Below are 14,229 nucleotides of genomic sequence, written 5' to 3'. Positions count from 1 at the left end.
CTTTGAGATTATAAGCGCAATAGTAAGTCTGATAGTGCCATTGAACATCAAGTAAGATGTAAAAGAGCCAAGCAGTACAGTATTTTACTCTAAGTTGAACGTTTCAGGCCCACAATCGAGGATTAGTTTCCTACACGAAGCCCGCGGCGGAGACGAAGTGGAGTATTGGAAAACGGCCTTAGTAATCAGTTTAAAAAAAGCAGTGACATACGTAGGATGGCCGCTTTTGACAGCGAAGAAAAAGGAGAAAACTCGCAGAATGAATTTCCAACGATCGCCCCTCCTTTTGGTGGTCTGCTTATTGCTGTAGAACGCTGTCCGCTCTGTGAACGGACCAAGAAGCCGTTTACGTGTCAGAAGTGCGTAGAAAAGGGTGATTTCGTCCATTCCAACAGCTGTGGAAACGGCAAGAATTCAGAAAGGTAATAGTACAGTATATCTGTTCCTTGCTCTCTGTGCATTACTGTACATGTGTAGGATGATAGTGATACAAAGCTGCCTTGTGGCCTAGCCCTGGCATTGCATCACCCTTACATGTACATGGTGTACATGTAGTAGGCTTCTGAAAACTTCTAGAGTTTGCAACATTTGAATGTACTACAGCGTAACTGAGTGGTAAATTGTCATCAAACTTTTGTTACATTTCACTTCACTTTATTTCACACACAAAAGGTGAGGGACCACTAAGAAGCACAGCTTGTCGAGCAGGGGCCCCTATACAGACATAACTGGACATGTAGGACAAAAACATTACATATAAGTCATCTACATACCTGGTATAACAATTAACAAAGAAAATAATGTATAATAAATATGTGTACCTGAATTCATAGACAAGTAAAATAATAAAACCTGTAATCTGTAACCTGTAAGGCTCAATCATTTCCCATGTAATTATTCAGTAAACATTTCTTATATTTCAGTTTGAATAGCGATAAGGTGGGTAAATCTTTTAACAAACCTAATGAGTTCCACAGCTTGGGACCCTCATGCTTAACTGTTTTAGTTGCAAGTTTCATGTGTACAAAGAGAGATGAAACTCACTACACTGCTTTGTTAAATGGTAATGTATTTTATTAGTTTTTGTAAACATTGAGCTGATGTAGTTGGGTACATTAGTATTATTTACTTGATGCATGAGGGTCCCTAGCTGGAAAGAATAAATATTACTGACTTTTAGTGTTTTACATTGGTAAAAGAAAGGATTACTATGTTTTTGAAAAGATGTAGAATTGATAATGTGCAGTGCCTTTTTTTGAAGTTTAAGTATTCTATCTATTAGGCTAATTCCACAGTTGCTCCATGCAAGTATGCCATATGATAAATATGGTAGAAATAGAGTATTATATAGAGTCAGTAGAATATGTTCTGGGAAAAATGCTTTTAACTTGCATAGCATACCTATATTCATTGATACAATTGAACTTGTATAGTTAACATGTATTTTCCAAGAGAGATCTTCGTCAGTATACACTCCCAGGAATTAAGTTCACTCAATGTTTGAGATGTTAGTATCATCAATAAATATATCAGGGATATATTTAATTGGCTTGTTACTGAACAGCATAAAATTTGTTTTCTTTGGATTGATTGTCAATTTGTTTGCTTTAATCCATGCAGAAACCTTTTTTAGTTCTTCGTTAACTTTGTCAGAGTGTACTGGCATCACTGTGACTGTAAAAAAGATTGCTGTCATCTGCAAACAAAATGAAGGAAAACAAGTTTTCTTTCATTTTGTTTGCTGAAATCGTAATGTAAATCGAGAACAAAAGGGGCCCCAAAATAGACCCTTGAGGAACTCCATGGGAGATTTGACAAAAAGATGATTGACAACCATCTACATGTATACATACATGATACTGTTTACGGTTTGTACACAATGTAAGGTACATGTACATGTAACTCCTGAACCACTCCAAGGCAATTCCCCTGATACCATAATGGTTAAGTTTAGATAAAAGAATGTCATGGTTGACTGTATCAAATGCCTTGGATAGGTCCAGGAAAATACCGACTGTGGTAAGTGAGGCATCTACATGTACATGTAAGTCACTAGTTATCTTATCAATTAACAGATTAAATGAATAATAGCATGCGAGGTGGAGTGGTTCTCTCCAAACCCATACTGGTTGTCAGAAAATATATTATGTTTGTCTAAAAAAAGCATAGTGCAAATGTAAACAATTTGCTTCAAGATTTTAGAAAACGATTTAGAACAGAAATGGGTCTATACATTTACATGTACATGTACATGTGTAGTTGCTGACACAGGTACATGTAGCACTGCCATTCTTGAATACAGGAGTAATTCTAGCAATCTTCATGTTATCTGGTACCATACCTGTGGAAATAGAAAGATTCATAATATATGTTAATGGTTTAGTAATATCTCAAATAACTGCTTTAATCAGTGTACAATTAATTTGATCGAATTCCGTACTCTTCTTATTTGACAGTTTACATACTAGCTCGATGATCTCCTCTTCAGTTACAGGGGAGAAAAAATAGAATCAGTGTTAGGATTGGTTAAATAATTCAAATTATGGTCATTATCCAGGATTTCATCACAGAGATTCTTACCAATATTTGAAAAATAATCATTATAATAATTTGCAGTGTCTTTAGGATAATCGATTGATACACCGTGTGATTCGATTTTTAATTTAGTTTGATGACTATTGTGGTCATGCAATACATTGTTTATTTATTTTCCAAGTATTTTTAATATTTCCCTTTTCTTTATTAAATTGTTTGGCATAGTAATTACGTTTAGAATTACGAAGGACATTAGTCAGTACATTTTTATATCGTACATATCTAGCACGATTAGTTTCTGTTGGGTTAGACTTAACCTTGCGATAAAGTTTGTTTTATGATTAATGGATTTACATAAACTGACGTTGACCCAAGGGACTTTAGGAACCGATTTCTTGGCTTTTAATTTAACCCGTTTTAAAGGAATATGCTCATTAAGGTCTACGTTGAAAATATCCATGAAGTTATCAAGGCACAATTTACATCCTGCATGTTAAGAACTGACCTTCAATCATGTAGTCTAAGTTCTTGTTTTAGGTTTGCAATATTTTCATCTGTAAAATCACGAGTAAAAGAATGATGAGAATTATGTCGGTTTGTCGTAAATGGAAAGTAGTAAATATTTAAAAATGGTCAGATACATGTATATCAGTCACTAGAATGCCAGATTTTGATAATGGTAGTATGTTTGTGACTATATCATCAATTAAGGTTGCAGATGTGCTTGTTATCCTAGTAGGTTTGACAATAAGAGGTACATGTATGCAGGAAAATGAGTAAATGAGATCTAGAAATTTCTGTGGATGGCAACTCTGTCGGAAGTAATTAAATTCAAATTCAAATCACCAGTTATTAAAACATGTTTATTATCTTTAGTTGCATTATGGAGGATTAAATTAAGTGAGCTTAGGAAATCATCAAAGGTTAGCATCTGGTGGTTTATATACGACCCCAACAATTATGTTGTTTTGGTTATGAGGGGTAATAATTTCAAGAAAAATACATTCTGGAGTGCTTAATGGCATTCAGGTTAGGCCTCAGAACATATTGGAGGCTACTTAGGATATATAATCCAACACCACCTCCAGCTCAATTTTGTCTGTTTTTAGTTACCAAAGTATACCTGGGTATATTCAATTCACTCATACTTGAGTTAGCGTTAAACCAAGTTTCACTCAAAACTATGATTGAAAAGTTTTGATTTAAGGGATGAAGTAAAAGTTTCAAAGAATCAATATTTTGGGGTTAGCTTCTTCGTGTTTACATGTTTCTGAACAGTATGTACTGTATACATGGAACAAACAATATTTATTAGGTTTTCTTTAGGCTGGACCATGGCTGGACAGTGAGTGCTTCTTTTGAATTTATTTTACTGTTTAACTTGATGAGTAACAGTTAGATTGCACTTTGATTTGTGAAAACTGGTCAACATGGTCAAGGGGTCCTTTAAGTTATGGTCTATTGTTGATGTACCCTAACATGGTGCAGCTCCTTATGTGGCACACTTTCATTTTTTGCCCATCTTGTCTTACTGAAGCAATATTTTTACCCAAAATTTCAAAAATTAAACTTCCTCAAACTCCTATTATTATGATTCATAAATCTCGATTTTATGTAGGCCAACCTGCTACAAAGTTCCAACAAAATTTTGTTTTTGCCGAATTTTTCGGTTTTTTTCCAACACACTAACAAAGCTTTTAAAATGTGCCCCAAAATATGATATTATTTTCCTGACACACTTGTGGATGGGTACATGAGCGGAAGGAATGATGCTTTACAAAAATCTATCAACTTTAACAAATTTTGAACATTTTTATGTGGGATTTTCTGAGATTTTGTCCAGTGTGCCACGTTAGGGGACACTCGGCTGAATTTGGATGCGGACATTTTTGGATTTCGGATGAAATTTCATGAAATTCAAATTGTCCACAAAGGTTCAACACCATGCCATGAAGTTAATAGTACCAGTATTTAATCAAATGAGTTTTGAATTTTGAGTTTTTCCGCGAAAAGGTTTGGCAATACTGTGAGAGGAAAGTCAAGTGAAAGTCAGCGTGCGCCACGTTAGGGGACTCTTCTATAATGGAGACTTAAAGCAATTTCTTGACAACCAAAGAAACAAATAACAAAATTCACTAAAAAATTTTATTCCATAATTAATCATATTGCAGCATATCTGCTTTTATTTACATGCTTCAGACATCATAATTACGTATATACATGTACATGTATTTCTTATCAAAGTTACAGTTTACCAGCTGATCACCCTTAAACTTAGATTATGCACTTCAACACATAATGATGGCGATCAGCAAAAAGTAATGCCAACAGGTGGTAATGAGTGGTAGTGATGTTCCACATTCTGATATTGTTTTGCAGATTTTCTGACAAGTTAAACCGACTGCAGCAGTTGAGAAAAGAGAGATCAGACATCTTTGAGAGGTATGTTTCAAAGACATGACTGCAACTATGGATGATACGAGGGCTGTGCCCTACACGTACCTCACCAGACAAGTGCAACTGATGCTAAATGTGATATTAATTCAAAAATTATTTTTGTATCAAAATTTTTATGTGCTGTATGTATGTCCTGCAGTACATGTATGTAGGCCAAGTTATTCACCACCTCCAAACAATGTTAGGAAACAAAGTTAAAGTAGAAGTTGGTTTTGAAATCATTCCCTCAATTTTGTAGTAATTTGAGCTTGACAATGTTGGGATTGGTACATGTACATGTGTGCTTTGGATATCATGCTAAATTATGCAGATACATGTATGTTCACTTTCTGAATAAAATCGTTGTTGTAATCATAGTTCAATACATGTCTGTATCATTTGTTGACACAAACCTTTATACATTCAGGAGTATACATTCATGCAATAATGAACAGTGATTAATGTACCGCTATTGCTGTTGAAAGAGTTTTGCAATAATAGTATCAATAAATTGGTTCTGTTGAATGATGGGGATATGCTAAGAAGTGCTTTTGGTTTGGTTTGTAGAGTTTCCAAGAAGTTAGAAAGAGCAGTCTCAGCTGCAGCAAAGGTAAATTACAAATAGACCAAAAGGTTAAATAACCTGCCAAGCCTTCTACTGATAAGAGAAGACCTACATTCAGGAAGATATCTCAACTTTTGTGACAATTTTGACCGTCATACATGTATGTCATTTTGCTGAGTTATTTTATTTAAACTTTTATGTTGTACGTGTAGGAATGGGGGAATTATGAAGCATAGAGAGGATTTCTTGGGGGGAACAGAAAGTAATCTGTCAAAACCAAAACTGCTAGGAAAAGATCACATTCATTGAAATGTTTTGAAAAAACAGAATAGGAATGGTATTAATGTGCAGCATTGTTTTCTTGACTTTCATTAGAATAGTTTGTTTGCATAAGGTAGTGTGCACAATTTATTGTATTGCCGAAATGTTCGTATCTTTTTACTGTGTTGTTACATGCTCAGAAATGGGAGATTTCAATGTTGAAGGACCGGTTAGAGTTGATGGAGAAGGCTTTGGAGGAGAACAAAGAGAGATGTCAAGCTGGTGAGGGGATGCAACTTTGAGAATGTCACAAAAATTGTGGTTCTCTCTATGTATTTAGAATTCCATTTTAGAAGATACCAGAAGTCACTGCTGAAATTTCTTTTTTTTGTGACAAGTGGCAATAAATGGTGCAACTTTTTTGATGTAAGATATGTCTTTGAAAGCAATCTTTATCTGATTCTCTACCAAATGATGTTTGTGTACAAAGTTCATTTGTTTAAATGTGACAATTTGTCATACTTCTCGCAGTGCGGGGCCCTTTTCATAAAGCTGCTGATGAATAGTTTGAAAAAGAATTCTACTTTACAGCACCAGAAAAGTTTCACAAAGTGTTTGCCCTCGCATGTGCATAAATATTTCTTGCGTTGATATTTTCTTGAAGTCGGAGCTGTTAGTTGGCCCTATGATAATGTTTTCTTTTTTCTTACAAATCGTTCTTTAAAAGTTAGGTTAAATGGAATTGCATTGAGTGCTACCTCAGTTGTGGTACAGTAGTTGACCAACTGTTCCTCAATCCTTTTCTGCAGATGAAGCTTCCCAGATGTCACAAAATAGCCGAATTAAAGACAGAGTGAACACAGCCAGGACCCACATGACCAAGCTGGAACGCATCCAAAAGGTCCTAGGTAGGAGCAAGAAGTTCTCAATACTATGAAGCACTGTTGTCTCTTGTTCCAAAGCATTGAACTCAGTATCCAATGGGCAGTTCTACAAGTTAGGAGATTTGTATATAGCCCGCAGAGCTGTTCATTTGTGTCCTTAGGCAAGACATTTTACCACTAGTTTACATCTTCCCCCCCCCCAAGTGAATGTGTGGGGGGTATACATGTAGATAGCTACCATGTTTGACTTTATGCTGAAATGACCTCATTGAACTGTGTCCATGTATTTCCCAGTTAGCTAAGATTGTCTATGGAATGTGTTATAGGCCCTTGAAACATGATCATATTTTCAACAGTAATTTTCAAAAAAGGATATAAAAGAGAGTCTCCAGCGCGAGTTTGTTTGCATTCATATGCTTATCTAGTCAACAAGGAATATTCAATTCAAAGTAGAATATTTGACCATCATTATATATTTGAAAAAGAAGCATTGCTGTGGATTTCTTTTTGTGTTCTTTTTGAATAGAAAAGGAATGAAATTTTCATTTTGACTTTCATTTTTTATTGTGTTACAGAGAACGGCAAAGGAGCATTAGTCAGTCGGCGATCTGAACTTGATGGCTATGAAAAGAAGTTGTCCGAGTTGAGGAGAACCAGTGTGAATCAACTAACCACCTACATTTTTTCCATCAACGAGATTCATACTGGGTAAGAGTGAGACCTAAGACTTAGATTTGAGTACTGACTTTAAGATGTGAGTTTTTAGCCCGCATCTTGTGAGTTGTAAGTTTGTGAGGTGATTCCCAAGTTCTGAATTTAGGTTTTGAGTGTTACGTGCATCTGTGATTAGTTCCAAATGTGAGGAGGCAAGTGCCAAATGTTTCCTTAGCCCTTGGTTCCAAATTGGAGTCTGCATGCCCATACCATGGTCAAATATTGAGTCCCAAGAGTCAAACTTTATACATACATGTACATGTATGTCCTAAAAGCCCAGTGTTAGTTTAGGTGATAACAAAACTAAGAGTTTGTTGAAACTTTATGATTGATGTACAAATTGGATGTTACGAAACAAGGAGGCTTGGGCTCTCACGACAGTGTTGTTGCTTTTTCCACAACCACCAAAGTATGGTTTTCAGAACACCTTTAAAACAGACAGTTTTGAGAAACTTGATTTTTCCCTCCACAGAGACAGTAAACCAACACACCTGGAGGAGGAGGACCAGCTGGTGGCTGATTTAGCAGATGCCAGGCGGACAGCCTACGTGCAGGGACGCTGGATCGAGACAGAGAACAGCCACGAAGTCCAGTACAGCCTGGTACATCCAAGCGCGGTCAGCATACCTGCCAACGGAGACTACACTGCATATAGCACTTGGGGTAAAGACAAGGCGGGGGCTCTAAATTAAAGGCTTAAAAGAAGGGGTGGGAGGGGTTTCAATATGGAGGAGCTGTAATTAACAGATTTTCAGAGATTTTTCTCTGAATTAGTTACACTTTTGCATCGTGCATTTTTTCTTCACAACAGTTGACAACCAGTAGTTGTACAAATGAGTACTTTGTATTGTGTGTAGTTTACTTGTGGATTATTCAAGTACAGTAATTCAGAAAGCTCAACTCTCTAGTAGGGAATGTCAGTTGGCCTCATAGCGTATCATCGGAATTGAATTTTTCACTTCTTGACTGTTATAACTTGATGTACATTTACATTTGTGTAGAGCCTGTGCTAAACTATAACTTCTTTTGTAAAAATGCAAAATATTCTCATCCAGTGATTAGTGTTTAAGCACCATTTCTGTCATGACACAAGTTCAAGTGTGGTCCTCTGATTTGAAAGTGTTCCCTCTTTTCTTTTCTTTTTTTGGCACAAATTGGCTTGCCCATTCCGTGCTTTTACATGTGCAAACCAGCAGAGCATCACGAGTGTTACGTACCCTTGTCTGCCAGCCTGCCTTTCAGATGCTTTTATTTTGTGGAAAGAAACTACAGGGTTGCTTGCAGTCAGATGAGAAAGCCGTCATGCTTGCTCCATGCCCTTCACATTTAAGAAACCAGAATGTCTTAATTGTGCCTGTAAGTCACCAAGTGCTCTCCACTGTTCTTGCATGGTCTTCATTACATGATTCCTTCTCTCCCTGTGTAGTGGCAGCCAAGGAGAGTGCCAACCAAGGGACTGACACCCAACTGGACCTGGACAATCCTGGCAAAGTTCTCGGTGGTGCCTTGTGTCACACAGCGCAGCTAGTGTCCGTCCTAACATTCTACCTCGGCGTCGTGCTTCCCAAAAAGTGTCCCTTTGGGTCAGTGTCATGATTTTATTTTGGAACATGTCGCACATATTCTTTTAACAGACTTGCCATGAGCCTTCTCATATGATGACCAGGGTCAAGTTCGGTCAGTGACCAGTTGTCAACTACTGGCTTATTTTGCATGGTACCCAGGATATATTTTATGCCTACCTGTGGGTTACCAGGCGTAATCAAGCATTGGATGGCAAATGGTCTCTGATCACACTTAGCCCAGATTCAAAAGTCATTACTGTTGATGTATCAGGTTAGCTCACAAGTCATGTACAGTTGTTAATGCTTCTCAACCAACATCATGGTCATAGCCTGCCAGAATGCCGTACACTGCATGTGCAAGGTGCATTCATTGAATGAGCTGCCACTAATGTAATAGCATCTCCTCAGAAGGGCAGATGAATTGCAGGAAGAGTTTCACACCATCATTGAAATTCAGAGGAGACACCATTAATGCTAGGTCAGATTGCATGGCAGTGCAGTAGCAATGCAATGTGCTTGTACGCACTTAAGACCTGCATTCACTTGACTATTGTCACAAGTCACTTCATTCGAATTCAGACCTTAAAGTATTTACTTGAAACTGTACATAGATCCACCTCTAGACTTATAGCTTCTAACTGATTGACCTGTTTTTGATGTTTTGAATTCTGTTTTGCGATTGCAGCGTGTTTTGTGGTGAGCAGCTAAGCTCTCATGATTTCTACAAGGCCGTTGACAAACTCAATACTAATGTCCTATATCTCTGCTTCAGTCAGGTTAGTCAGCATCACATTTTCAATACCTGTACCTCAACACAAGGTTTCAGTTACAGCAACAAGATACATATGCTCCGGTAAAATTATGCCCAAGGGGGTTTAATCATTGATAAGGTTTGTTTATGCATGTACCTTGAAGCCATTTTGAAGTGTTGATACCATTATTGCAGTATTTCTGTATGTTACAGAATGTAGATGTTGAGTGCCTACATCCCCACTACACTGTGCGCAATCTGCTGGCTCTTCTGAGTCCCAGTAACATTCACCTTGGCAGGTTAGTAATCGGTTGTTACCAAAAGAGAAGTTGTGATTTTTCCAAATACCTAATTCCAAAAGGTGATATTCCATTCCAAATTGAAACTGGAATTTAGTAATATATACGTGTATCCAGAGCCCAGTGTCACAGTGAGGACCAATTTGGTTACAGGGAGGTCAAATATTCTCTTGTCATATATCAGTGTTTTGCAGTGAACTGTGTGCTAAAACCCAACATCTATTGCATGTTGGTTAGGAGCTTTCCTCAATCTTCCGATGTCCTCCAATTTGTTGGAAACCAATGGTAACATCCATTATACTTTGACTCTCAAGGAACACCAAGCCTTGTTTAAAGGGATGGTGATGTCTGTGCCATACTGCCCTCAGTCTTTCAAAGTTCACCAAACCTCCGGATCAATTCTGTGGGGTTAGATCTGTAGTATAGAGGTTGTTATATTGGAATGGGCTTGCAAAACAAGATGCCACAATGTGAGTAATCAGTTTGTGATAATGGGCATGAATTCGCATAATGTGAAAATTGTACTTTTATAAAGTACCAAAGTGAATACGTCACGCGCACAATTAGTGTGTAAAAGGCATCAGCGCGAGAACCAGCGCGAGAACCAGCGCGTGAACCAACACACGTGCGCGTGTACTCCATTTGTTTGTATTGCACTTTCTGGTTCACAGTGACGTCACACCTCGGTACTCTATAATATACTGGTACCAGTATTTGCACAAAAGACTAAGACTTAAGTTGTTTTAAGACCTCTCAGTTTTGAATATACAGGTTTCATATGAAGATGTACATTATTATATTATTAACAGTGTTACAGTCAAGTCCGTCATATGTTCCTACAAGTCCATTACAAGTCATCAAGTCTGAAACCAAGTCACAAGCTATTCAAATGAATTGTGAAAGAATACTTCTTTGTCACTGTTCAGCCTGTTCTTTTTGTAACGACTGGTCTTGCGAAAGGACTTATGAAGGGAATTTTGAGAGGATTTGTGGTGAACCTACTACAACACTATTATTATAAATGAGAATACGATTTTTAATCCATTAAAATGTCTGTCTCAAATTTAGGAATGGTCCTATTGATGTACATGCAGACCTGCTGCTGTCTGTGCCTAGGACGTCCCACACCAGCCTGACGAGTGAGTCGGAGAGTGCCAGCGAACCGTTATCGCACCTCGTGGACGAGGACAGTGACACGTCAGGCGACCTGGACTGGGAGAACGTGCTAGATTCTCAGGTGCCCGCCCTCCCTGGCAACCCAAGTACAGCAATCACCAGTCCCCTGCCCGAGTCTGTGGCCTCATTTCAACAGGAAGGCTCAGATGGTAGTGGGTCGGAGCTTCTGGGGACCGTGACGGAGGGTTCGCCCCCAGTAGGGGGCGGGGGCGGAGGGCTGATGTCCTCAGCCGCTGCCTCCGTGGTGTCACTGTGGAGGGCAGCCACTAGTCACAGGTGACAAGGCCAGGATTTGACCTGGGCCGCAGTGATTTCATGCAGTGTGAAAGGTTAAAATGTTACCCATATGAGCTCCATGCACAAGCACCCGCTGCACCCCCAGAGACCAACAGAAAGATTGGGCCAACCACTATGTACCCACTCATAGAAACTATTCAAAGTTAGAGTGGAGAGAGATCCAACCATGAACAGATTGGCTGCCTCTGTTTATTGTGCAGAACAATGTGCATCAACTGGAAAGTGAAAAGTTTGACCAGATGCACCAACCCAAAGGCAAGTTGTTGCTATGTAACAAAGCGCCCTCTTTTGTTCATGTGCGGAGCCCTTAAAGGCTGCGCAAACGAAATCACCAGAGGGGAACTCCAAGCTGAGTCTGAAATCTTGATATTTATACAGCTTATTATAAGATCGGGAGATTTGGCCAGTCAGAAAACTCTTCCAGACATGTGCATCTGGACCTGCAGATATTGACCAATCAGGACACGTTCTCCCTAATAGAGTCGGCTTACAGTTATCAACCCATCAACAGCATTGGTGTCTTTTACCTGACCGGTGACTGCAGTTCACTAGTGTATGGGGTCGTGTAAAATTTGCATGTTCACATGTATTGGGCATTCCTTTAGGGGGGCCCTGGTAAATTGATGGCAACAAAGATTTCTTGAACCTTTGACCAATTGAAAACTCTGTTAATGCTCTACCATTGGACGACACCCATCCACCTCTATGTTGGCTGTCTGCCAAATAGTTGATGTCGTTGTTTGGTGTCTCAGCCCTAAGGCCAAAACCGAGTACAATATGTACGTCAGATGACAATACTAGTAATCTGTCGGTATTCACAATTGGTGGAGCCCAGGTACAGTGTTATGGTGGTTGCAGGTTCAAGGTCAGCTCCTGTCAATTTCTTTACATAACCTTGTCACCAATGAACGTGGTCACTTTCCGTATGAGGTCAATGTTATGAAGGAAAACAATGAAATGAAATATAAGGGTGTGACGGCCGATATAGTAAAGCTGTTCGATGTACATCGTGTGGAGAATGCAGTTACAGTTGTCATCAGTGCATGCATGATCGGTTTTCATGGGGTGTCCTTTTTTTTTTGGTAGTTTTGGCTTGACAGCCGGAGGGAATGTTGTTTGTTGTGAATGCATGTGCTGGAGGCATGCTTTGAAGCGTTGAGTCTTACAAGTAAGATGTTCATTTGTATAGAGCCCTCTGGTGACACTTGTGTATTGTCAGACAACAATATTTATAATTAGCCGTATTTGAAATAACAGTCTGAAGGAGTAAACGTGTGTTGGCTCCATTTTTTGGGGGGGGGCACATAGATAAAAAGACTGGAGAGGAGTCTAAATACTTAGTGTAATTCTGTATGGATTATTTTTTCGTAGCCACTGATCATGTGATCTTGTTCATCCAAATAATGCCTATACCACAGACAGAGGTTTCACTGTGCACAGCAAACTAGCACCCTAGCTTTACTGGGGCCAACACACTGCATATGCGTACTGATTGCCACATGTACGTCTGGTGTGGAACGGGAGATATCAGCCTCACAACCAGAGCAAAAGTCTATTCTTGATGTTTCATGGATTTCTGTACGTCCCCTGATGTCACCACAAGTCATCCAGTCATCAGACTAGGTCAAAAGTCATTTAAATAAACCGTGACAAAGCGTTCCCCCTGGGAATACCTTTTCCAAAGGTATTCCCCCTGGAATTTTTGGTTTTGGACAGGTTTTTTTTTTCTTTTTTGGAGGAGGATCATTTAAAGCCTGTCAAAAGCCCTCAAAATTGGCACTGCTTCCCAGAAAGGCAATAAAAAGGTCACAAAGAAATGTCCCAAGTCCCCCCCACCCAAAATAATGGTTCTGGGTCCACCCTTGACCCTATCCAGTGACCACATGATTCACGTGTGACAGATTTTTAATTGCAGTGACTGGAAGTAGTGTGGTTTCTTGTTACCTCTTAATAAACCATGTGGATGCCCTAGCATCTGACGCAGTCAAACAATTGACAAAGGGATGGAATAAACTAAGCTTAACTTTGCACATTGTTTGGTGATGGCAAAAGTTGTTTTGCTGGATTGTTTTTAGTGAGAGTGTTTATTTTTCATGTTTTTTGTATAAATGAACAAAATTACAAACATTTTGCAGGATGTAATATACTGTGCAATAAAAAAAATTCCAACAGTTACAGAATAATATACTTTTCATATTTGTGTTGTAAGTACAAGTACATCACTATGTGTGTAGATAACTTAACTGTACATGTTTAAATTATGTTTATTCAAACAGTTCTTAATTTGTAAAGTGGAATATAATTTAATTGATCCAAGAATGGTTGGGCATGAGAACAGCTGGTAGAATAAATGGTGTATGCAGTTTACAAATCTTACTGATGAAAGTGTTTTTTGTCAAGTGCTTCTAACTTCTTGTTCTCTGGACTGCCATCCTCACATTTTCTAATATGGAACCTTTAGGCACAATCCAGATTTAGTGTACTTTCATGGTGTGTCACAAGTGAACTTCCATTATTTCAAGTTCCACCACTGTTAAATCATTTTGCTTTTTCTCCATCAGAGGTCACAAAAATTGTTTAAAAGTCTATACATTTCAGTTTGAAAATGCACTGTTGTGTTTGAACCAACCTCCTTTTCAGTCTTTGTTTTGCTTCACTATTTAAAGGTTTTTTCGTGTCTTTTTGGTTTTATGATACAGATTTCCATATTCACGAACAAGTTTGTGAATTCATCTCACAGAGGAAA

At 38.5% G+C, this 14,229-nt stretch overlaps 1 protein-coding gene across 1 annotated transcript; it reads left to right on the top strand.

Moving 5' to 3' along the window:
* Positions 1-12: 12 nt before the first annotated feature.
* Positions 13-13,859, top strand: atg14 (autophagy related 14). Its single transcript, XM_022241663.2, has 11 exons — positions 13-422; positions 4,915-4,977; positions 5,539-5,581; positions 5,998-6,079; positions 6,607-6,705; positions 7,257-7,389; positions 7,868-8,058; positions 8,822-8,978; positions 9,646-9,736; positions 9,925-10,010; positions 11,079-13,859. The coding sequence occupies exons 1-11, from the start codon at positions 217-219 to the stop codon at positions 11,464-11,466; spliced, it is 1,539 nt and encodes a 512-aa protein (XP_022097355.2). The 5' UTR covers positions 13-216; the 3' UTR covers positions 11,467-13,859.
* The last annotated feature ends 370 nt before the right edge of the window (positions 13,860-14,229 follow it).

The sequence above is a fragment of the Acanthaster planci genome, linkage group LG01 (genome assembly GCF_054643075.1).
Source record: "Acanthaster planci isolate LZ-2023a linkage group LG01, COTS_SCS, whole genome shotgun sequence".
Taxonomy (NCBI): domain Eukaryota; kingdom Metazoa; phylum Echinodermata; class Asteroidea; order Valvatida; family Acanthasteridae; genus Acanthaster; species Acanthaster planci.
This window is presented reverse-complemented; position numbering and strand designations above follow the sequence as displayed.